General features: G+C 42.2%; 1 protein-coding gene across 2 annotated transcripts in view; it reads right to left on the reverse strand.

The window, feature by feature from the left end:
- Positions 1–4,594: 4,594 nt before the first annotated feature.
- The window catches only part of cdh19 (cadherin 19, type 2), a 30,601-nt gene continuing 9,286 nt past the window's right edge, over positions 4,595–25,909 (reverse strand). The window contains exons 4-13 of one of the 2 annotated variants that reach the window (XM_058627910.1): positions 24,994–25,113; positions 22,458–22,625; positions 19,304–19,494; positions 17,100–17,353; positions 14,943–15,079; positions 13,511–13,632; positions 13,196–13,313; positions 9,060–9,311; positions 7,900–7,941; positions 7,149–7,237 (exon numbers count right to left, since the gene is read on the reverse strand). In XM_058627910.1, coding sequence (XP_058483893.1) covers positions 7,925–7,941; positions 9,060–9,311; positions 13,196–13,313; positions 13,511–13,632; positions 14,943–15,079; positions 17,100–17,353; positions 19,304–19,494; positions 22,458–22,625; positions 24,994–25,113 — 1,379 coding nt within the window. In that variant the 3' untranslated portion in view covers positions 7,149–7,237; positions 7,900–7,924. Of the gene's footprint in view, positions 7,238–7,899; positions 7,942–9,059; positions 9,312–13,195; positions 13,314–13,510; positions 13,633–14,942; positions 15,080–17,099; positions 17,354–19,303; positions 19,495–22,457; positions 22,626–24,993; positions 25,114–25,909 lie in introns of both variants that reach the window. The other variant, XM_058627902.1, reaches the window with a different exon arrangement.

A 25,909-nucleotide genomic window follows, 5' to 3' on the forward strand; every position in this document is an offset into this window, starting at 1 on the left:
CAAGTGCTTGATGAAGGCATTGGGAGCAGGTGTGCTCCCGTCGCAGGTGAACAAACTGCATGCTTAGATAAGTGCAATTAGGAGGAGGCGTAGGCAGAGGAGGAGGCGGAGCATGACAAATTATCTGTGCATAAGCCAATGGCCGATGAATGTCAGTCAATGTGTTGTGTCTTTTTTTGCTCTCCTCACTGACTTTTGACCAGAAAACAAGAAGGTTTTCCTTTCCAAACAAGTATTAGTTGCATGATTTATGAAAACCACAACAATGCAACCAATAAGGTGTTTTACTGGAATGAAATCTCTCAAGAGTTCTGGCGGATCGGAGTAAGTTTGCATGGCGTGTTTCCATCACGGTACAGTACAGTACAGTTTGGAACGGTAAAGCCCTTGGTCAGGCTTGCCTGAGAACAGTACCTTTAACTTGGTAGGTGGAGTGTCAGCACTTTTGTCACCCAAATCCGCTCAACGACGTGGGTCTAGCTCCACCCAGACCGTGATACCCCAAGGGAAGGATACTATTCCCGAAAAAAACATGTACCGTACCGAATCATTCCACTCGATACAGACACATCATAAGATGCAAAACAGAGCTACAGTAAAAGGAGAGTAAATATTCAAAAACATCCTCCCATTCATCCATTCATCCATACACCGCTCATTCTTTCTGAATTGGCTCATTTGAAGTAAGAAGCTGTTTGAGAAAACGTGTTTACAATGCCAAGTCAGCCATTGTGACAGCTCGGAGAGCTAATCTCTGTGTATTTCTAATTGGAGTGCTAAGATAATCGGTCAAAGCCACTTAAAAAAAAGAGCATACTCGCTACCATTTGAAAACACCTCTCTGCCAAATGCCTCTGGTGTAACTCGTTGTGTCGAGGTTTCATGAGCCTGTGTAAATTTCGGTTTGATTTGTCAAAGGAAAAACGCAGGCCACGTTTTTATGTCCTTTTTATGACGCAGTCGTAATGACGATTGGTGATTAGCAACAGGCTCACTGACTCTTCAATCCCGCATCAGTCTGCTCTGCTTCCCTTTGAATTCCACGTTGCATCACACGTTCACATTACAAACATGAAGGTGATTTTTTGAGAACACTTATTAACTTCACTCTCAGATGAACTGAATCATTATGTGTTTTTTTTTATTATAAAACATATTGACTTCTAAATCAAACCTTGTAAATGATTCATTCTGAAGAAGAAGAAAAAACAACATCTCAGACGACTAAAATATAACTAAAACTAAATCAAAGCAGAGGAGTGATATCCAATCACTCGTGGTGACTTGAGACTGTCCAACGTTAACATGAGGTTCGAGCAGGACCTAAAAAAAAAGAGTCCTGCCGCCTCATTTAATGGGACGCACGTCGCACCCTGAAGTGGCCACCAATTAGTCCTCCATAAGCAAAACCAACAAGTCTCCACAGCCCCTCACACTCCCATTTTATTCATTCATTTAATTCCAAAGTGTGTCAAACCCCAAGGCTCGCAGCAATAGCTCATTAATGTGTGAAAAACTCAAAAAAAAAACTAAGGCTGGCATGAAAACAGAAAATATATTCTTTTAATCCAAAAAATATTAGTTTGCGTAATATTTTAACACATTTGCTGTCAAATCTGACTCCAGCACACACGCTGTGGTGTGAACCCACACCTGATTTTGTGTAAATGATCACACATACGAGCAACTGGGGTGTCAGTTTAGTGCATAATGAGAGTCATTTGAGTGAGTTTGAGTTGATATTGACGGTTGTTATATTTAGGGATGTCTGCTGGCGTCGTAATATTATGTCCACACCCACTTCCTCATCTCCTACATCCATGAACATCCATCGTTGACAATATATTCTGTGAATTAACTATAATGAAACTTGTCAAATAAATGCCATTTAGAATATTTACATTTGAATCTGACGTGTAGGCTTTGGGTAGCACATTGATTTTTTAATTATTAGTTATTTATTTATGTTTAAGGGATAGTGGCACATTAAAAAAATAATAATAATGCTGAGCAGTATATGCCAGCTTACTCCTTTGTTTGTCCGATGGAAAAAAAAACCAGTGTTCCTTAAAATATTCCTTTTCCTTTCATTTATTCATTATCATTATTATTCATTTATCATAAATAACCTTTTATTTCTCTGTGTTCACACTCTCCCTTCTTCTTCTTGTATCAAATTATCCTCGGTCAAACACGGATTAGCCTTTACAACATTGTAATATTGTATAATCATTGCAAAAATGTCACGGTATTTTCGCTCTAATTCAACTTTTTTTTTTTCATAGCACATTTTACACACACTTCAATGTCGTCCAATGTCACAACTTACGCTGGTTTCAGTCACATGAAACATGAGTAATCCCTTCATGGATCTAAGGTTTTAAATGCGTGTGCAGGAGTCTCCGTGAATGCGTCCTATTGCAGATATGTGTCATCGTAGGTGCAGGTTCTCTGGTCTTTCACCGGCGGATTATAAAAAAAGGAAAAAAACTGCAATAATTTTGAAGCAATTCAGACACGTGGAGAAGAATGTCAGAGTGTTTCGGTCGTGTCAGCAGTGTTTTTCTCAACCCCGGCCCGCGGAAAACCCACTGCCCTGCGAGTTTAAGACGTTTCCCTGCAGCTCCAACACACGTGATTCAAATAATGGCTCGTTATCAGGCTTCTGCAGGGCTTGCTGATGAGCTGACAGTTTGAATCAGGTGTGTTGGAGCAGGGGAAACGTCTAAAACACGGAGGGCAGTGGGTTTCCGAGGACCGGGACTGAGAAACATGGGTCTTATAGGACACTTCTCTAAAAAAGTACTTTTCAACCATATGTTCATTGTATTGTGTAGTCGCACCACATCTACAGTGATTCCCAGATTCTGAATCTATAAGGCTGTAGTGATAAATCTACAGTGTACTATCTTCACGCACCACACAGATAGAATAATAAATCAACATACATGGCATTTAAACGTGGGGAAAATGACACAATCCATGCAATCCATGTCTGTAATCCATCTGTGGAGCATCACTGCTGTGTTCTTATGATTGATTGCACCTGAATGTGTTTTCCAGGATAATTTTGAATTACTCTCTAATGTGAGCAGGTCCTGCTGTCAAGAGAAAAGTAGCCATCAGCACCAAATGTCTGCTTTGTGAATATTTCATGTCACTTTTCCCCCCCATTGTGATCACACTCATTTGTATATATATATATATAAAAAAGCCTGCCAGCAATCACAGTGTGTGCTTATGAGACTGTATATACCACACATTGTGTCCATAGATGTGAGCACAGCATCCATTCAGCCACACACACACACACACACACACACACACGACGACTTTGGTTGGATGACAGCTCGTACTGCACACTCACACAATTGTAAACGCCCAGAATGTGATCCAGATATAATTGTGTCTACAGTACCAAATTGCACATAAATGATTCCATCTCTCCTCAGCCAGAACCTTAAGGCATACATATATTGTGATTCCTTTTTTTAAAAAAAAAATGAGTCACAGAATCCTTTCAAGCATCTATTCAAGACTCTGTCTGCCAAAGAGCCTCTAGTGAGCATTGTGGTGCTTTGCGATGAGTTTGGCACCGGGTTTTGACACACGAGGAGCTGAATCTATAACCTGAGCGGGAGATCACGGAACAGAGACAGTTGATGGAATGGAATTCTTCACATTGCTGTAATGGGTATAATTACACAAAGAAAAAGGGCTGTTAGGTTAAATTACCCATGATATTCACCATGGGTAATGATAGAAATTCAGAAGGTTAAACGACACTGGGAGCTGAACGACTCCTGACATTCAGGTTCCTTTTTGAAAAGGGGAATTATAACAGAGGCCCCGTGTGTTGGCGTGAGGAGATTGGTTTGGAAGGACTTTAAAAAAAAAAAAGAAAAAAGAAAAAAGGAGCCCTATTGTGAACACATGTGCCTTTTGAAACGAGTGTGGAAGCGATTTGAGTTGCGTTGTGAATGCCTGGAAATTGTCCTGCTGAGATGTGCACGCACCATGGCAGACAAGGAAAAAGCTGAAACGACTCAAGCAATTAGGCGGTTGCCTCGCTTTGAGTTACTCCAGTTTCTTCCCAGACAGGTTTGTGTATATTAAAGTCTTGTGTGCTTTTTTTTTCGCTTCTGTGAGAACTATATTCTCTCTGGTCCAAACACTGACCTTCACAGACAGCAAACAGCCCAATTAGTGCCTGAGGTGGTGAAGCAGGGCCGGACCTGATCACCATGCAATTACCTCAAGTCACCCCCGTGAGCCGACGCCCCCACACAGCCCAACTATGAGGATGCTGATAGCGCCGCATAACGCCGCAACTGCGAGGGAAGAGGAGAGTGTGATGCTGTGCGGCGTATGATGAGCTTCCTCGAGAGTTTCACTTTCTCTGTACATTTCAAATCAGTCCTCTGCTAACTTTCTTCTCCTCCAACAACAACCTTACTTTGCTGGAGTTTCTGCTGCTCGTCACTCTGTGCTCTCTCTCTCGCGCTCTCTGTGGTGCTGATTGGCTGACAACAGGAAGTGTGACGGGCTCTCTGGTGACTCGACAGAAAGCATAGGATCATATCATACAGCATAATACATGTTAAACACTTGGTATTTATTGGATGCCTTCCTTCATGAACTTCTGTCGGGAGAAGACTTACCATGGAGAGTTCCATTCATTTATACAACTCAAAAAATATAGAGTACAAACTGTTATAAAACATTAGATTCACTTGAAAACGAATCAGAAAGCATGCAGTGGAAAAGTTTGTTACACGATAATAACTGCACTCTTTAACGCTCAATAATTGTCTTTGTGGATGAATCGAGTTAAAAAAAAACATTATGTCATTGTAAATACAAGAAAACAAGGAATTAACATGATAGTTAATTCCTACAAAATGAATGATCCGCCAGTGTTTTTTTTATTTTGCATAAAGCCTGGTTAAGGCAGCTGAAATGACCAGTTTAAAGCTGCATGCATCAGTGATATTGTTCCTAGCTTTCCATTTCCTCGCAGCTTAATAAGCACCTATTGGCTCTTTCTTTCTTTCTTTCTTTCTTTTCTTTTATTCCAGCCAGTACACAATGAGCAGCAAGTAGCTGTCAAATAAACTGGAAACTATGAAGCTGCTGGTCAGTTAAAGCCGCTACAAGCATAGTCAAATATTATACCTCAGTAGCTCAGGTGGCAGAAAAAGAGTCTTTCCCCAGTGTCCACAGTTTAGGGTCCTACAGTCGTGTACTGCCTCAGTAACACACACGTAACGCTAAAGCATTTGAACCAACATAAACCAGTAATGGAGTTCTTGTAGAGTCATGGAACTACATTAACACACTAATTTAGGGCAAAGACACAAAAAGGTCACTTTTCCATGAAAAAATATGGCCATTTTTCATTTTTAGCATCTGTAAAAAAAAAATCACCAGTAGTGTCTTATAGCAGGTGAGGAGGACACCTGTATGCATGTAACATTTGGTTTAAATTTGACCTTTTTTTTTACATTCATTTCACAATGAATGGCAGTGCTTGTTGCAGGAGGTAGGTACGAATTAGTTTGATAACACAAGTGTTGTTTTTAGGTCTTGAAATGAATCGTGACATTTGGTGAAAGACACTCACTCTCTGTCATCGACGTGGGCACAATTAGCAGTCAGTTAAAAGCCAAGTCCACACGACATGATTTTTGAAAGTGATCAGCAGGTGCAAAAAATGTAAAATATTCAAAGACACGGCCAACCTCGTTTCCAGCATGGTGTAAATTTGATTCAAATCTGAAATGACTCCGACAGCCGGGGATACAGGACAGTGGCTCGTGGGAGACGAGAGAAAAAGACAGAAAAAGAAAAACACAAAAGTGACAGTAGGGAGAGAGCGCTGCTTCACTTAATGTTCAGTCGTGGATCTGGAAACATGAAACGAAGCCAAACGCAGCCCGGGCTTCACGCATCATTCTCCTTTATCACTTATCACAGTGTGTTTTTGTGACCACGTGTGTTTTCATGTTCGTCGCTGCTTCTCGCGTTGTCCCCCCCGCTGTCGCTCACTCGTGCAGCGTGAACTCACAGTAATTACGAAGACAGTAAAAAAAACAGCACGTCTGTGGACGAGCCTGTGCCTCGTTTTCCACCGAGCCGGTGCAGTGCGGGTCAGCTCGCCGCGGCGCAGTCAACAACTATCACTGTGGGGTTGTGTGGGCCGTAAATGATGGAGCCATTTACAAAGTGTGCATCAGCTGTATAAATAACACAATGTCACACTGGTGGCACAGTGTGGTGTGGAGATAAATTCCACAAAGACGAAGAAGAAGAAGAACATTACGCAGCAAAACAAAGAGCGACAGCGAAGGACACTCGGCACTCATTCATACTTCTAGGCATGTGGATGTTTATCACAATAAGAAGACAAGCTTTGTTTGAGAGAAGGCTGCCGTAAAACACGTTAATTGATGATTTTGATACGGATCTGTTATTGTGGTGACGTACAGAGGCGAACCAAACTGTTTTACTTGGTGGAAATGGGGCTTTATTGTTACTTGGCTAAGAAGAGCGAGCCAGCTATCTTGGCCTACCAGCGCCTCTGAAACACAGCAAATCTATATAAAGTGACTGGCGTGTTCCGCACAGACACAGATGGGATTCTTTGCGTTTCACCCGCTGTAAAAAAAAACAATTACTGAACCATATTTTCCTAAAATGTCAAACTAAAGCCAATCACATGCCTCTCAGAAGGTCGTGTCCTCCTCTCCGTACCAAGGGGTGAGTCTCACTAAGGGGGGTCGGGGATTACCAACAGGCTGCTCAGGTACAAATTCAACCACAGATGACTCCAAAGAACTCAGGGAACCTGCGGGCGACCCACATCCCTCGTACGCGTAGATCCTGAGGCAGTCAAACGGGGGAACGTACGGGTCCTGATCAGCGTCTGCCAGCCGGTCCAGAATAAACTGCTTGAAGACGTCGTCCTCGGGCCCGATGAGGTGCGACTCTCGGAGGGACATGCGTATACTGGCCCTGACGTCCTCCCTCCGCAGCCTCCGCTCCCTCCTCCTGGGGTGGTGACGCAGGGGAACAACGGGCTGGCAGAAGTCCAACTCCGCTCCTCCACTGCCGTAATACAGCACCTTCTGAGACACCGTTTCGGGCAGCTCCAGCTCCAGCTCCTTCACCTCCACGCTCTGCCCCCCCTGCTGTTTCCGCCTGTGTCTCCTCACCACCAGCATGAGAACTGACAGAACTGTAGACACAACACAGTTGGAGATCATTATGGTTAAACACCAGGGCGTGAGCATGGCGAGAGAAGAGCATCCGGGGTGCCTGATGGAGCATGTGCATGATAGAAAGTGAGAGCGCAATGAAAATAATAGCTGCCTTTTTTTTGTTTAAAGCATGTGTGTGTGTGTGTGTGAAAGCAGAAATAAAAATGAAGGTCAAATTAGACTATGAGTTTTCATTCTGTAATCCCAGGACTCGCAGAATTAGTTTATTTTTTTCCATGTAGCACAAGAAAGGCGAAGGGGATGTTTATTGTTTGGCAGTGTTTTCACCGGTATTGTTCTCATCTGACACAATGTTAGCATAGCAGGCATCGTCATTAATCTTTCATGTGATGGGCAGAGGGAGGACACAAAGCAGCCGAGGTCATAATAAAGCTTTTCACTATGCAAACCCATCAGTGTCCCCGGATGGCATTGTTACTGATGTACCGTAACCAATATGCTCATTACCTGACATCATTGCTCCGCGAGCTTCCAGCATTTTAAAATCATAGGTTAAAGGCACACTGGTGAGTTTTTTGGTTTTAAAAGGCGGGGGGTGGGGGATTCACATCAAACTGTAGATTTGTTAATGACAAATCCTGCTGTTTAACACATTTTATATATATATATATATACTTGCCAGGATGAGGTGAGCTGGGACTGCTCTAGCTCAACAGATGAGCTGGAAAAGCAGCAACATTCACAGTGAGAGTTGATATGAAATACAATATAAACAGGAACGAAAAAAAAGTGGATGATTTTCTGCGAACACTTGGTATATTATTATCGGTTTCACATCCACAGCCCACAATAACGCGGCCCTTTAACACTTCAATTGCTCCCAGCCTCAGTGGTCTTAAGAGGTTGGAGGTCTGCGCGGCTGAACTAAATCTGAAAAAAAAGTTTTTGGCTACTGACGGCTAAATATTGATGAATATTTCAAGTCAACATTTATAGTACGTCGTATGTGCTGTGTACGGAGCACCAAAGGTGAAAGGGGAATGTAGTAAAGTAGTTTGATAAGTCCAAAGTGCACTAAAATGAATTAATAAGTAACACGGATCTGTAGCTAAAGCATTCAGGCCAAGATGAACTCGAAAATAAATAAATAAATCTAAAAAAAATAGGATAAATGAAAGTATTGATTTAATTAATGTTTCTCCGGTTTCCTCTTACAGTCCAAAAAAAAACATGCAGGGGTAACTAAATGAACCGTTACTGTAGGTGTGAATGTGAGAGTGAGCGGTTGTCCGGAGTGTGACCCGCTTTTCCCCCGTGTCAGCTGGGATTGGCTCCAGTGGCCCAACAACCCTCATGTGGAGGATAAAGGGGTAAACGTTCAAGGGACCACACTCACGTAACTGATGAAATATTATCTTAACCCTTTAACACCTAAGCCTCAAAATGTCTGTCTGGACTTTTTTTGTGGTGGTTTTGCCCATTTTTCAGAATAACTTTCAATATCTGGCAGTTAATTACAATTTACTGCATGTTAAAATAAAGAGAAAAACAAAGATTTATTAAAAAAAAACACTGTAGATATAAATGACCAGGTTGTGCGTGTTAAATTTGAAATTTGCTGGCTTCCTGCAACAGCGTGAGCGAAATTACCGTAATAACCACAAGTTGCCTTTGACGTGCAACCTCTCAGCTTTCAGAAACAGTTGGATTTTTTTCCGACAGCACAAACCGTCGCGTAATTACGATAATGCAAAGTGTCGTCCGCGATACGCTCTCTTTTAAAGGGTTAAATTCCAGAACGAGAAGGATTTAAATACAAAGTTTGCAGTGTTTGCTTACCTGTGAGTGTGACCAGGCAAACAAAAATCCCTAACAACGTTTGCAGGCTGACCCCCATGGACAGAGCGAGGGCCTCCACCCCCCCTGTGGGACAATGGCCGGCAGGCTGGCAGCTGCACACGCTGATGGTCAAAGTGCTGGTGCTGGAGAGAGCCGGAGAGCCGCTGTCTGTCACCACCACGGGCAGGAAATACTGGGTTCGATCCTTGCGGGTGAAAGTACTTCTGCGTGCCAAGATGCCTGCCGTATTGTCTGAAAGTGATGTCAAGAGGGAGAGGTGCACTTTTCAGCTCTCTTCAAGGAAAGAAATAAAAAAATAAAGGGGACACAAGTGCCGCTTGCAGTTTGAGTGCTGACGTTGGTGGAGGAATTCAAAAGAGAGAGAAGAAAAAAAAAATGAACAACAAGTGGAGTGACACACGTAATGGGATTTTAAAACACAAACCCAAGCTCCCTGGACGACCTGCACACCTTGTCAAATGTAATTTTCAGTGTGTGCAAAAAGTAAATCTGGAAAATCTGGTGGGGGCCACCTGAGATGCTTTATTAAGGCTGCAAACAAAAACTTTTTGGGAATCCAATAAGTCCAGTGGCATATGGAAATGTGTTTTATTAAAAGTGCTACTTCTTGATTCATTATTCATTTCCTAGTTGCTGACTGGACTGTTGTGCTCGCCTGGCTAACCACCCCCCCGTCTACCACCCCCCTCCCATACGCTGCAGCACCTGCATACATTTCACTCAACTCATTCAATACATTCAAACATCCATCTGCTGCACACTTTAACAACACAGTTTTCTCCAATTTCTCCTGCCCATTCTCCTTAGACCATGAAAAAAGGGTCGGCTGCCAGTCGACTTCAAGGCGAAAACTCTTTCAATTTACTTACCTGAGAGGCTGTCGCACACAGAAAACCAGAACCCACTGAGGGACTTCATCCCGAAACGCTCCCAAACACTTATGGGCAGCAGTATTTATTCAAATTCATAAAATCTCCCTTCATTCTGCCTTTTCGCACGCAGTCGTACCACAGCTCGCTGCAGCCAGCACGAGTATGGCTCGATCAAGTATTCATCTTCCTCTTACATATAAAAGCCCTTAAATGAAAATGTCACTTATTTCTAAATCTGTTTTCATACAGGAAGTATAATATCACAAATTCAGTGCATTTTTAGGGAGATGTGGAGGGGGGGGGATGACTGACTGTGGTTAAATCTGATTGCCGTTTTATCTGCACTTGTGTTATCACTTGATCTGCATGAAGCAGCTCCGGCCTTTGTTGCCGCCATCGTCAGAGAGTTCAGGCTCAGCTCGACGAGCTCTGCTGCGTCGTCACGGAAATAAAATGTGTCACTTCCATGTGGTTTGTTTCAGGGGACGCTTCGGCTATTTCAGGGAATCGGCCCCAAAGTTAGACGAGACGATTGACGCCACTCGCCGGTCTGTGCACTTTCCACTGGAAACAAAGGGGGCGAGAGCAGTCAGTTTGTCCAGACATAATCTTGGAACCCATCAACCATTTTGTCTGCCAACAAATAACAAATAAGCCTCTGGGGCAAAGGGACACTTTTTTGTGGTTTCCTGTGTAGATCTTGGCTCAGATTTAGTTTTCTGTTCACCATGTACTGTTTGCTGTCAAATGATACATATTTGTTATATATATATATATCTATTATATTATATTAACACTGTAAAGCAACGTTCTACAAAGGTTGAATGAAGGTTGTGAATAGTCAGTGACGTTAGGAGAACCTAGGGCAGACTTTCAGGGAACGTTCCCGCAACTAAAAGGTAACGTTCTCAGAACATTCCTGGTTGTTCACCAGGGTTTTTTAACTAGGAATCAAATGAATGACTTGACTTTTAGACTTAGCTGATCATGTCAAATCAAAAGAAGTGCAATAACACAACGTCCGGACTTTATTTGCCTTTTCTCTTCATACAGGCCGTGCATTAGGGTTGGGCGGATAAAGTGGTTTGCAGGGTTTACGGCTAACAAAACACTTGTTGCCACGTTACTCAATATCACTGTGCTCTGATTGGTCGACTCAGAAATGGAAATCAGGAGGTCCTGAATTCATATCCACACGTCCGGTCGATTCTATAATCTCAACTCCAAAGGTGACATAATCTGCCAAGATAATAAATGATTAAAAGATTTAATTTTGTTCGACTGAGCGTCAAATGTACTTGCATCAGTGGGCAAACAACTGTGGGAGTGGCATTCTTGTTCTCAATGATAGCAAAAGGAAAATACATAGGAACTGAACTCCTCCTTTCAACACAGCAAAAAGGCTGAAAGTCTATTAAAGATGGAAGTTGTAATTTATGTACACGCCTCAATGAAAACTTCCAACACATATTTAAAGATGCAGGGACCAGTTTGGAGATGCTGATGTAAGTGTAAATGTAAATGCAGTAGAAATGGTTAAAAATGCTGATCCAATGCATTTCCCTCCGTTTAACTCTTACCTCTATTTTCCCTGGACAGTTTGCTCCAAAACGTTCTTTTGCTGAAAACTGCACACATGCTGTCCTTGTGCTTCTTTGTGACAAGTATTTGTCGGAGCACGTCTTCACCGCTGACCTTTCTTTCTTTTCTTTTTAAATTTCAATTATCTTTCCTTTTTGTTTTTGAACTCTTACTTTCCGACAATAAAACTGGCTAAACGCCGCCACCAGCATCCGGAGGAGGACGAGATTGCAATGTGTCCTTCACAAGCAGCCAAGGTAAGAATGCAGGATTACATTGTGTTTTGGTCTCGATCAGGGATTTTCAGAGTCTGAGAGTCTGGTCTCCTCCTTCAGACAAAGCTTGGAAAAAGGCACCGGATCAATCCACCGTAGTTTACTGGCAAACTTTTTGGGTCAATTTATGGATGAAAAACATGATCACTCATTCTATTATTATTTAAACTTGTGGATGGATGCTCACCAGTCCAGTCGGAATATGCTGAACACTGTTATTTGACGTGGTTTTAAACTGCACCAAATACAAGAAAGAAATAAAAAAGAGATCCTTCCTCAGGCATTTTTCCTTTTCTGACTAATAAGTGGAAAAAAAACAGTGAAAGTGCTGAATCTCTTCAACAATCTCTTTAACCAAACTGCACATTATTCCATGTGATCTTTCTTTTCATCAGTAAGGACCAATGGAATTTCTTTGGGGGAAAATGGAAAATGGAAATTAAAACTGTTTGAGAGTCTGTCGGTAGTGCCAGACTCACACTCTGAAAGTCGCTGGTCAAGTTTCAGACCACAATCCAGCTGAGTATGCAGGACGTACGCACGCGGCAAAAATTGATTGATTGTTTGTTTTTTTTTGCCTAAGAAATCTTGGCAAGCAAGTTTTACACTATAGAAATAATCTCATGTAAAAAAAACCCATCTCTCTTCATCTTCATAAGCTATTGCAGTTTACTTTAAGCGTTAGTCACCAGTAACAAGCTAAAACGGTTTGCATGAAATCCCAACTGCTCCTGCTGGTTTGTGATTTCATTACTGGCATGCGTTCTTAAAGGCAGCTTAATTATTATAAGAAACCATTTCTTACACGACAGAATTGTTGCTTGTTTTGTCCTGTTTTCTTAAAACAACATTTAAATCAATTTATTTAAGAATATTTGGCTTATTTCTAGGCTTTTTGCAGTGTAAAGTAACCTTTTCGTGCATGAACGGTGTAGAAACGAGTTGCAAAATCATACAGTACACGTAAGCATATCTATAGATTTATATTACGTGTGATTCAGTATCTATTAGGGCTGGGTCAAAATATCGATTTGGTGATATATCGTCGTCCTTCTTCGTGCAATGTGATAATCGATACACCCCGGGGCAAATATTGATATTTTAATTAACAAATGAAGGCACTCTCAAGTAAACAGCCACTATTTGATGTCTCCTCACGGTGGAGCTGCTCAAATGGAGTTTACAGCGGGCTAATGGTGGATAGACTTCATGCACTTTGTTCTCTATGTTGTGAATAAACAGAGAAATCCTGCACTTGTAACTTTTCACGCAGACAGATACCGTGATGTATCAATGTATTGATTATCACAGAATTGTGGTATTGTGATATTATTGCTATCGTGGACCGTGTATCGCCCTGTGATTCCCGCCCCGCTGCGTCTCCCACCTTGATTATCTCTGATGGTGAAGTTGGGATTGATGTGCTTGTCTGGGACCATGGAGAAGTAAAAGTGGTGTCCTTCCACGGGTTCATCTGCATCGACGGCGCTGAGCAGCTGAATGAACTGCGATCCAAAAGAGAGATAGGTGCAACAATGAGTCCAAAAAGTCTGCAAATCGATTTGTACGACTGTCAAAAAGGAAACCGTTTGCCGACAGGGGGAGAACAGAGACACAGAAATGACTTGATGTTTGGCGTTTCAGCACACACTCAGAGAACCACTGGCAAATCTGAAACATCAGTGCATGGTAATATACATACCTCTCCTGCCTGTGTCCCCTCACAGATATACGGCTGGTAATCTCTCGCAAGCCTTGGCACGTTGTCGTTTATGTCCAGCACTTTGATGAACACCACCACAGAGGAGGATAAATGGTTCTGAGCTGCGGGAGGTGAAGACAGACGTTTACCGGACTCCACTGGGTGCATGTACTTTGTCTTAACTGCTTTGGGAAATATTTGTCAAAATAAGACTTAAGACTGTGAGGAAGTGTTTTTATCTCGAAACACGACTCTTCAAAAACAAAAAAGGACGAGGATATTTCACCGCTTAGTGAAAAACAAGACGTTAAACTCAATTGAAAAACATATATATAAAACATTAGGTTCTTGGAGAGAAATAAAAGGCTTTGCACGACAAACATGATCAACACCATCTGTTGTTTAGGAAATGTGCTTATTTTCTACCGTAATCTTTTTCAATCCTTACTTTATTATTAAGCAGGTAACTACTTTTTAATTCATTCATTCATTTTCATCAGTTCAACCCATTATTTGTTCATTTATTGTATTTTTTTTCCACCATTTATGAAAAGCTTTTAGATAATTTCTTCAAAGGAACTGTAATGTCATGTAAGAATTACACTTTATTAAGTCATTACAGGACCACGATGTGGCATCAGAGATTAAGGAAACACTTTAAACTGGAATAATGCTTCACTAGTCATTGTCGCAGGCAACTTATTCACAATTAAAATCATCCTTTACTTACACAACGTAAATACTATTTATTCTGTGGTAAATGGGTAGATCCTTGTAGACAACACAACACGTTAATAAACAATATCCCCTTCAAATTATGAATCATTAATCCATTTCATCTTGCTTTATTTTTGGCACACAGGCCTGGCACCATTGTCTCACAGCAAGAAGATTGACACCTCATAGCTTATTTCTGTTCACTACTTTTAGCTACTCTAACCATTACTTAATCATTTTAGTACTTCTTTTCATGCAATAAAACTATTTTTAGTTCGCTATTTTAACCGTCTGTTACTTTAAGTTGATGGGTAATTGTTGTTGTGGCCGTTAAAATGAATAGATTTTAATATAACTATGGCAGTAGGTCGATAAATACCATGTATATTAAAAGTTTGTACGGTAGACACGTGTTGCAGAGGGCAAGTGAGGTGCAGTAGATGAGTTTGACAAAAATGTTTTGTGTGTTTTTGAACAATTTTATGTCATGACAGGAACTTTTGTTAATTTGTTTTAGAAAACGATATTTAAGAAGATTAAATACATTTTCAGCTACCTATTCACACCTACTCACCACTGTTCATGCATTAAAGAGACTACACTGCAGGACACACTGTCCTTCAGCTGAGCGTGTGTGCCCACTTTAAACATACAGTCACCCTGGTGACCCTAAGGTTAAGGTTAATATGAACGTGCAGCACAATGTTCCTCTTACTTGTCTCCTTAGCTTCAACAGTCACATTATGCCAGTCTGCGGCCTCTCGGTCCAGAGCTCTAACAACCGTGATCGTTCCATTGTTTGGGTCCATTTTGAAGGCTTTTGTGGAATCACTCCTTTTGTCAAGTGAATATCTGAAAAAAAAAAAAAAAAATCAAAAAAAAAAATCACACATTTAGCAGGCAAGGTGGTTTTCTGGGCAAACAAAACACTGCAATGCCACAGGGAGAATAATTAGGGAAACTGCTCAATTTTTTAATTTGTTGACAGATATCCAACAAAGAGAATAAACACACACACACGGAGACACACGGGCGAACGTGGTGTGACAGCAACAACGCTGTCAAAACAGATGAGCCTCACACAGATGGCAAAGACACACTGTTTGTGTGTGTGTGTTTTTTGTTTTTTTTTTTTCCACATAGCTTAATTGAATATTATTTTAATCTGGCCATGGACTTTTTTTCTATTTGTCATAAGTGAAGAAACGCAATTTACAAACAGTGAGACAGTGAAAACGTTGCCAGGAGAAACAAAATAACTGTCTTTGAAACTGAATAATAGTCTTCCAACACAATGGCACCGGTGGTGCAGCTGTTGCGAGCAAATACAAACACGTTTTTATGTCTGCTTCTGTGGCAGAGGGGGACAAGTGACGGTCTGTAGTCTTTATATGTTATAAATCAACTTTTAAAAAAAAGGCCATATGGTGGAATAGTGGCCAGCGCTGTCATCTTACAGTTGGCGACCCAATCTGACACTTGCCTACCAGAGTCCAAAAATATTGCAGAGGTTAATTGGACACTAAATTGACCACAGAGTGTGAGTGTGAGTAATTCTCTATGTCGGCCCTGTGATGGACTGACGACCTGTCCCAACCTTTCGTCCTACGTCAGCTGGGATTGGCTCCAGCTCCCTGTCACCCCCATGTGGGGGATAAAGTGGTAGAAAATGGAATGACAAGTCAGAGCAGAACAATCCCAGTGACAGAGTCGAAGTGTTTTCTGTAAAAACCCAGAGAGCGCGGGGCAGCGGACCCCGAGGACCGGGGGTTGAGAAACACTGGCGTATATGGAACATCCTGATCACAGAGCTGAGTAATCACTAAGCTTTGCATCAGTCGCGCCTCGCATTGCCACTCCCACAAAGTCAGAAAAAGTGATGTTCGTCGATGTTTGAGCTCGAGAGGAATGACGCGCGACACACAAACCAATCGGCGTTGAGATTCTTCGGATGTAGAAGTTTGAAGTTTGCTGGTTGTGTTGTAACAGGCAGACTGAAGAGTCTGTGCTCAAGTCATGAGTCACTCACATAGTTATAGTGTTTGTTTCCTGATCAGGTAAGTCTGAATCTCACAGCTCTAATATATCATCAACAGTCTAGATTCTCCTCTTCTTGTACTCTTTTACACCACCTACATACATTTAATGCTTGTTGACGTGCGATTAGAAGAAGAAATAAAAGAAATAAAAACCACTCTGAACAATGAATCACTTCTACGAGCCACTTTGTTGATAACGATTTACTAGAACTGTGGGAAAACCCCCAAAATGTTAGCCTGAATTTATTAATCAATGAGACTCTCTCACCAAAGACACAGTAATAATAAACGCCAGAGCAGGCATGATACTCCTAAGCTCTGCCGAGATGGACAACAAGCACCAGTAGGACTGCTGTCGCCTCTGCAACGTGCCCCACTTGCAAATGACTACAAATCTCAATTCCATATGCCACCTTGTACAGGGGTTTTATTACATTCCCACGTCTTAGCCATGTCCCTTTGTGATAATACCGTGGGAAGAAAAAGATCGAAAAAAAGTCTGTGAGGTATAAAAAAAAAAAAAAATGTCATGATTTATTCAGCGGGGTTCATTTCCTACTACAGTAACATGAGATAAATATGACCGTGTTCAGGGTATCCAGAGATCAAGGGTAAAAATGGATGCACCGAGCCAGTAACACCATTTGAAAGGGAATGATTTTTCACCTTGTGGAGGAAGCTGTCTAAGGACAAGCTGTCTAGGGATGTCCCTCACCCCCGCACCCCCTGCACCCCCGCACCCCCCACCAGCCTGGTTATCTACCTCGTCATTATCGCGCTGGCAGTCGGGTGGCAGGTGCCATTCTTCCAGGTTTTGGAAGCTTCCACATTACCTGATGGGGTTGCTGACTGCGTCGGTGTCTCTGGCGCTGACGCTGCCGAGCACAGTTCCCACCGCTGCATTCTCGGGAACTTTCCACTCGTAGACCGCCGAGAGGAAGGCGGGCGGCTCGTCCACGTCGTCCACGATGATCTTGAGCGTCGTCTTGTCCGTGAAGTCGTCCAGAGTCAGGAAGCGCGTGTCCACGTGATCGTTAGCGGCCTCCGCCTCCATGACGAAGCGTCTCTTTGTTTCATAATCCAACGGCTATGAGAGGGGGAGGAGGTAAAAAAGGCAGAAACACCTTGAAAAAATCTTAGTAGGATTAAAGAATAACATTTCTTTTCTTTTTTTGCCAACTTGTGCTTAAGACAAATGATTATTTCAATGAGATCTGGGCACAGCTCCGACTGGATGTCAACACAGTTCTGTCGTCGCCAATAAGCTACAAGCTGCGAGGGTGCACTTAAGTAATGTTGTGTTTTCATTTAAACATTATGACGCCAGTGATAACCAAACAGCACGCACAACCATTACATCCTTCCCAAAATTGAGTCGGAGAGCGTCTGTGATGTTTCTTCTTTATTATTTCATTATCACCGCGTCTACAGTAAATTGAAATAATAATGTAATTGGGAAAGCACGAGTGGAGAAATAACACTGAGCTACACGAGTCTCCTCATCTAAAAAGGCAGTTATTTAAGATGAAATCGTTGAATATATGTTTGCGCTCGCGTGCTGCGAGTGCACGGCTCGGGTTCGGCCACTTGGCGCTCAGGGTTTTTTCTAATCTCAGTGTTGAGTGTGCATATTTTATATGAATGAGTGCCAGTCACTTAATAACGCTGTCAGAAAAAAATGGCAAAAACAAGTTTGAGTCTGTCACGAATGAGGAATTAGAGGCCGTAGCTCGCTGCCTCCTGTTTACCATGTCTGAGGGATGAATGCTTTCTTTATCATCATTACATTTGCACATCAAAAGTTCCTGACAGGGTTCTTGAGTTGTGACAGTTTTGTTCAGGTTCAGTAGATTATTAAAGCAAATGTTTTGGTGGAATGTTGTAATATAAAGGATTTGGAAGTGTTTTAATTTTTTCTTAGTTAACATGAAACAACATTTTCTCCCCGTCTTCCTTCTTCGCATTAGTCTTTGCGTCCATGGGGTGTTCAAAAACTGCCCTTCTCATGAAGAGTTGTCTTTGCACTTTGGACACCAAAATTGTGTGTGGGGGGGGGGGGGCAGTATAATTCAAAATAGGGCTTTTGGAACTAATTTCGGGAGTCAAATATAATTAGAATATTAAAAGAAAGAATAATAATCGTATGCTGTACTTTTTTTTTATACACCTTTTAAACACGGCGACGGAAGCCCGTTCCTCTTTCCGTGTGTAAAACCAAAATGCTTTGGTGTATGACCCTCGCAGAACAATAAAGTTTTCTGAATCTCAACAATCTCACTCTCAGGCGATAAAGCACCCACGGAGATCAACACTTTTTAAGTCGCGGGGTTTACAGCTGTCCTTCAGAATGCTGTTACGGACAGACTGGTACGCTTCACTTCACAAAGACGTGAGATCGATTAACGTCTCGCAGGTGTCCGGTTTCAAAGACTTACAAGGTTCAGTGATCTTAAGATTCCACTGCTACAGAATCCCCCGAAAAAATTACCTCTTCAGTGGTTGCCATGTGTGTTGATGCCTGCAACTCGGCACTGCCCTCTAGAGGAGGTATTGCGTAAATATCAACGCAAATGACGCGCAGAGGTATGTGGGGCAGGGACAGGGAGACAACGTTTGGAACGGACGGACAAAAAAATGAGTATAAATGGGACTTTACACTATTCTTGTGTTGATTCCTGTGGCAGGATTATGCTTAGTTCACTGTGGATATGGGCCAGGATTAAGCTCCTCCATGAGTGAGAGCTGGAAGGGAGAGAAACACTAGTTTCTGCCAGGTGTGTGTGTGTGTGTGTGTGTGTGTGTGTGTGTGTGTGTACGTCAGGTGAAATGATTTTTCAAAATTTTGTATGCACTGACATCTGTGACAATTAAATCTTTAACACCAGTCATGCTGCATGTGTGCCCGCCCACACTGTGATTTCTACCAGCACTGCCTGAGGCATCAGAATAAAAATGGATATAGAGTGAACTGGAATAAAATAAAAAAGAATTACAGAAAATACAGCCGTCATAGAGGGGGGTTATAATCTGTATTCACCTGGGCTAGCAGAACCACCCCCTCCTGTGTCACTGGGTCTGTTGTGATGATGAAAGTGGAGGTTCCCTCCAGATCATCATTCAGAGTGTAGGTCATTCTGGCGTTGATGCCAATATCTCCGTCTTCTGCCATGATCCTGCCCACGGTGGTGCCCACGGCTGCGTTTTCAGGGACGCTGAAGGTGTACAGGTCTGTGGAAGTGAAGTGGACAATTGAAAAAAAAACAAATACATCCAGACTGTACAAAAACCTGTGCAATGTAAAGCCCAAGCACATGTTTTATGTGCTCACTGTCAAGCCAAGACCTGAGTGGGAAGGAGGGAAAAGGAAGGAAAGCATCTTTATTGTCATTACACAGCCGGTATAGCACAACAAAATGTCGAGATCAGATGGAGGGTTGATCAGAGCCGCTGCGACTGAGGACCAGCCTGACCGAATGTGACTAACATTCTAACATGTTTTTTGAGTGCTGTAACTACGTGTAAAAATGTGCCTGTGCGTCCATTCAGGCCTTCAAATAATGACTTGTTTGAAAGCTCCCAGACAACAAGCAGCAATGCGAACAAGGCAAAGGCATGCTGCCTTGTCAAAATGTACTATTATGGGCCCTGAGACCTGTAAAAGACGAGGCCAGGTGAGGTGAAGGTGAGCTAATTATTATTATTTTTTAATAACTTGATGGTGGTACAGTTTCATGACTGTAGTGTAATTCTTGTCCTGCATTTGCAAGCAGCCTGCACTTCCTATATCATGACTATACTTGACGCTAATGTGCTGAAAAGTGGAATTGAGTCATGAAGCTGCCGAGATGAGTCACTTCCAGTGTTTGATGGTGTTTTAAATATGTTGTGACACTTTATTTTTACTGTTCATTTTCTTAACACTGTTTGCAGCAAGAAAACCCGGGTTCCTGACCTGGTCGGAACAAGGGCCCTGTGCGTGGGTTTTCTCCCACAGTCCAATAACATGCAGATTTGGGGATTAGGCAAATTGTTTGTCTCATGGTCCTCAGCCGGAAAAGGGCGGAGGAGTTTAAGTATCTTGGGTCTTCATGAGTGATGGAAGGATGGAGCGGGAGATCGACAGGCAGATCCGGGCAGCGTCTGCATTGATGTGGACGCTCAACTGGTCTTTTGTGGTGAAAAAGGGAGCTAAGCCGAAAGGCAAAGATCTGCGTGCCAACCTCCCCCTATGGGCACAACCTTGAAGGAGCTTGGACATCCTGAAGGGGCTCAGGGTAGAAGAGCTAATGCTGAAGCCGTGCACTGTTCCTGTTACTAATAAATAAAAAAAAATATTAAAACCAGACGCCTGAGAAGCTGTAGCTCAGAAAAGGATATCAAAAGGAATACTAATTATGGGTGGTAGTGAATAGGTGGTGCATAATGATAGCCCAGATTTGGAGAAAAACAACAGATAAGAGAAGTTTGATCATTCAAGCGTTGCCCGCAGAGCTCGACAGTAAGTTGTTCATAGTGAGTCGAGAGAGTTGTGCTCGCGTGTGAGGCGATAAGAATGGAGAACATTGTGGCGAAGGGTCAATATGTGCTAGTCAAAGATAAGTTGTGGCAAGTCCACATAATCCTGGCCTAACTCTAATAAGAAGATGAGAAAATGTGATTGTGTCTTTGAGCGACTCCATTTGGATGACTGCCACAACTGGGAGGAACTCAACAGGCAACCAGCTGCTCCAGGAGAAAAAAAAGAAAATCCCTGCTGATAATAATTTGTAATTGTGTGACAAAACAGAGGGCAGAGTTCACGCCATACAATTTTAATAAGTCCTTTTTTTTTTTTTTACCGAACACAGAATCCATGTGATACCTGCAATAAATGTGAATGTGACATTAATAGTTAAAGGTATCATCCTCCCTCTCATTCCTGCAGAATTGATTTCTTTCCAGGGCTTTCATTTAGTGAGGTTTATCGCTGTGGGGGCTTGGTTTGTTTCCAAAGGTCATGACAAATGTCCTTTCAGGTGTAAATGATTCAATTCATGCATGTGCAGGTGCACGGAGCATCAGCATCTCCTTCCTCTGTCTCCATCTGTTTCTCTCTCTCTGCCCTCTTTTAATTTTGACCACCGGCTTAATAACGAGATGTGTGTGGTCGAACGTAGCGCTGCCAGCGCAAACCACGCGCCCCAAACAGGAGAAGGGGGATCGAATAAATACCCTTCTAGTTGTAATATTAAACATGTCCTCACAGTCTGCAACGCTTTGTCGCCTCTCATCGATTTTCTGAGTGTGAGTAGGTGTGTATGTGTGTGTGTGGGATCTGGGGTTTGCATCAAAGTTTGGATATAATCGCTAACCTACCACGTTAGTTCTGCAGTTGTTTTTTTTTTCCTTTAAGTGATTTTTTTTCACCATGGTCTGAGGAGGAGGATAATGAGGATGAAGCCACAGGCATAATGGGCCATAATGTGTCCCCTGGGGGCAATGCAAATCCATGGGGCAATTCAAATAATGTTAAAGTTATTATAATTAAACATCAGGACACTATCCTTTGCATCCCAGAATGACTGGATGATCTGCACACTCACATGTGGTTTTGTCCATTCAGGCAGCTCTAGGAACACAGCAGAGCGAGATGGTCACCTCCGTAAAGCAAACACTTTACATTTTAAGGTGATGTAGGGTTTATGGGTGGGTCAAAATATCGACGTTTGGTGATATTATTCCTCGTGTAATACGATAATAGATGTAATTGATACGCCAGGGTAAATATCGATATTTTAATATCCCTCTGAAGCAGGGATGGGAATCAGGATTGGATCAGACAGACAAAGATATAAAATAAGATCCAAAAAATCCTGTATGTCGCATTCTTATATGCAAAGATTGCAAAAGGATTTTAGCTAACAACAATATTTGTGACACAAATGGAAAATTATGTCTTTGAAATGACTGTTAACAGATTCATAAATGGTCTAAAATGACAGTATCGGACTAGTACCGGACACAAATCCCTCCTCCGCGTCAGTACTATTGTCACAGAATCGTTGTATCGTGACATTATTGGTATCGTGGACCGTGTATCGTGAGGTACCCTGTGATGTAATGTTGGCTGTTGAAGGAGGTCTTGAGGATAAAACTGTTTCTGTATGTAAATTAAAACAAAGTTGGCCAACACTGGTCAGAGGAGGACTCACGGTGCTGAAACATGGGTCCGTTGTCGTTGACATCGGTGAGGCTAACGGTCACTGTGGTGGAGGAGGAGTAACCGCCACTGAGGCCCAGCATGTCCTTCACCTGCACCACCACCAGGTACTGCTCCCTGGCCTCACGGTCCATGTCTGACCAAGACGTTACGATGATACCTGCAGGTGTGGAAGTGGAGGTGGAGACAGAAGAGAGGCAGGAGGAGAATCCGCATCATTAAGCTGTGGCTGGATTTCTGTGTTTGTTTTCTCAAACCAAGTAAACAAACGTTTGCCTCAAGTCGTCTTTGAGAGCGCGGTGTGCAGAGTGCAGTGTGAGGTACGAAATTGCACCACAATAAACTTCAACTCTGTGAATTTATTCAGTATAGGAAATCTCAAGAGGGATTTCTGATGAATTATTGCTTCCTCTGTTTGGCCAAAGTCGAGGGGATGTGGGCTGCAAACAACAGATGAGCCATTTGAATCAAGAGAATTACATCGACCTGGCAAATGTATGCTGTGTCTGCGTTGGAAGGCACACTGTAATCACTGTTTCATCTATTCATCTGCTTCTTTTTTCTTTTGGTGCCGACAACAGAACATCCAGTATCCTGTAGAATCGTGTGTGCCACATTTTCTTTCATTTTTACAAGTTAATTATCAAAGCATAAAGGTCTTCTTCTCAGTATTGGTCAGTCCAAACCTCTCTTTTTATAAGGCAGTAAACAGGACATTAGAGACTATTTTCAGCTATGGGTTAGTACACTAATACAAAATCTCTGCAGCGTAATTGATGTGACTTTTAATGGTTTCCCGAATGTTATTCTTTACCAAAATACTTACTCTCTACTCTTAGATTGAGGAGCTGAATATTATTTATTTATTTTATTTATGCCAGTCTTGCTTATGTAAAATGATGGGTGTGCATGCTCTTGTCCTCAGACTCTATAATCTGAATCTTTCCTTTTGATATTTTTTTTTTATTTTACATTGGCACATATGTATATTTTGGTTGGACAAAACAGACCAAACCATAAATTTATAGAAAATAGACGATAACCTAAAAATACTACAAAATCAGATCAATTTCTTAATTTCTATAGACTCTTTTTGTCTTATCCTCACGGAGCTGAAGCAGTGGGAAAAACTGCAACTTGTACTTTTCAATGTAAACTAACTCATGGCTCCCAAACACATTAAATGTGAGTCTTCAAATGTTGCACACTTTAGTATCAACACAGGTCTCCCACATTACACAAGAACATAATGCAAAAGTACATACATTCACTAAAACAGGTCAAGTTGCCAGGGGCATTTGTGAGATGTGCTTAAAGTAACCAGTGAATCTTTCTGCACTTATTTCATATTCAAAGCTGCATCAGGCAGGAGCACTCGTCATCGGGAGGTGGTTAACAATCCGGATCACGTGCTCGTATGTGAAAGATGAGCAGAGGCAAACTCTCCATCTCACTGACATTTACAACTGTTTTACTGCATTTGAAGGAGCCATATTTTACTTTAATTAATGTACAATATTAAATGGTTTTACTGACATTTTGTTTTGTCGGCGTAGACTTCCATAACCGCTCTTCTCCGTCTCTTTTACAGAGAGAAAAGCGAGGGAGAAAGGATACCGTCGCTGATTTCACTCACAAAAAAATTAATTCCGCTTTTGAGAAAGTGAAAGTTGTTGAACTGTGAAATCTTTTCTTTATTTTAGGTTTCTTTGCAGCACAGACAGGTGTTTTCAGTGCTGGAGTATGATTTGTTAAAGCCTCTTGTGACGGAACCAATAAAGTTGTCTGTCAAGTTAAACTATTATAATTTAAACTTAATTATTTCTGCACATTGTTTGAGGTACTGCTTTTTTTTTTTTTTTTTTTTTTCTTTTTACTTTTATCTAGTTTCACCTGTAAACGGGCTCCTATTGGATGGTACCAGCTGTCAATCAAACGGATTAATCTATAATCTAAGTATTTTTCTTGTAAAGGGGAACATAATTTACAGACCATTAGCTCCTAAAGATACAATAAATCAAGAGAGAAGTAGAATTTTCCCATAGACTTCCATTCAAATTAAAAATGTTTTCAACTTTAGCGTCAGTTAAATCAAACTTCCCCAAGGAAACTGGAAGACTGTCCATTTTTTTTTTATCAAGCTCACCGTACCCTGGGTGGATTCTGTGGATGCGGCATACGTCAGTTGCTGAAGCACAACATCTACCACCAGACTGCTGAAGGACCTGGGAGTCAGGGGCCGGAGCCAAAATGTCATGCATAGTCCCATGAGATGTACGCCACTTAATAACAAGGGGACTCTCTGAAGAATAATTGGGCATGGGACGCAGGCTCAGGACTGATCACCCTGTAGCTGGCCGCCTCTGGTGTATTGTGTGCAAGGCCGAAAACACCCTAAGATCTGGAGGCGCACTACTGATGATGCCTTCCAAAATTTCAACCAACCATTCACCAATGCACTCTGCACAAAAGGCTTTCAACACCTCATCCTGTGTTTAGACAAACTGAGCGTGAGGCCTCCAGCTCACCTGTCTTTGGCTCCACAGAAAAGTAGGGCTCCCCCTGCAGGATGGAGTACAAGAGCTTGGCGTTGTTTCCAAACATGGGATCATCAGCATCTGTGGCTGTCACCTGGGCCACTGTGGTCCCTGTGGGAAGAAGGGAAGGACACACACACACACACACACAGGCAGTTAGCTCAGCCAGCAGTTCCAGTCCACAGGGAAATAAAGTGATTATGCCACATTCCTGCAGGGTTTGTCTGTCTGGCATCGAGGGGGGGAGGGTGATGTTGTGAAAAGGGTTGGCGGGGGTGCGGTGGTGGGTTTGCAGCAGCAGTGTTGGCTGTGCAGGTGTGTGTGTGTGACAACCTCTCCAGCCTTATAGCGATATCTCTGTCACTGTGCACCTGACCCCCTGTTTCCCGTCTCCTTCACACACTGATTCAGTTTTTACTTCTCTATCTTTCTCATTTACTCCCATTTTCTCCGCTGACCCCATCCCTCTGCTCGCCTCGCCATGTACAGTATCTTCCTCTCCTTCACTTCCTCTGTCTATCTCGTTCTTTTGTCCCCACGGGGAGCTCTGTCTCTCACACAGGCGCGTGGATTTACTGCAGTATTTTTTTTCTGATTCTCATTCACCTGCTCTCCAACCTTCCCCTCTCACTCTCGCTGCCTGAGTCAAATGCATTATGATTTATTACGAGTGCGATATTATGCCCGCCAAAGCAGATTACGTATAAATTGAAATGGTAATGTTTGTGGTATGAAAAGGGCAGTGGTTATAATGACGTTATTTAAGAAATTTAGCCATAAAGGCATTCAAGCGACAAAGCAGAATCCAATACTTTTAACTTCCTGAATGGCGACAGATGACAGACATTCACATAACCTTTTGTTTATTGTCTTCACTCGAGATTTAAGTTAAGAAATAATACATTTG

This window comes from Solea solea, chromosome 1 (genome assembly GCF_958295425.1).
Source record: "Solea solea chromosome 1, fSolSol10.1, whole genome shotgun sequence".
NCBI lineage: Eukaryota > Metazoa > Chordata > Actinopteri > Pleuronectiformes > Soleidae > Solea > Solea solea.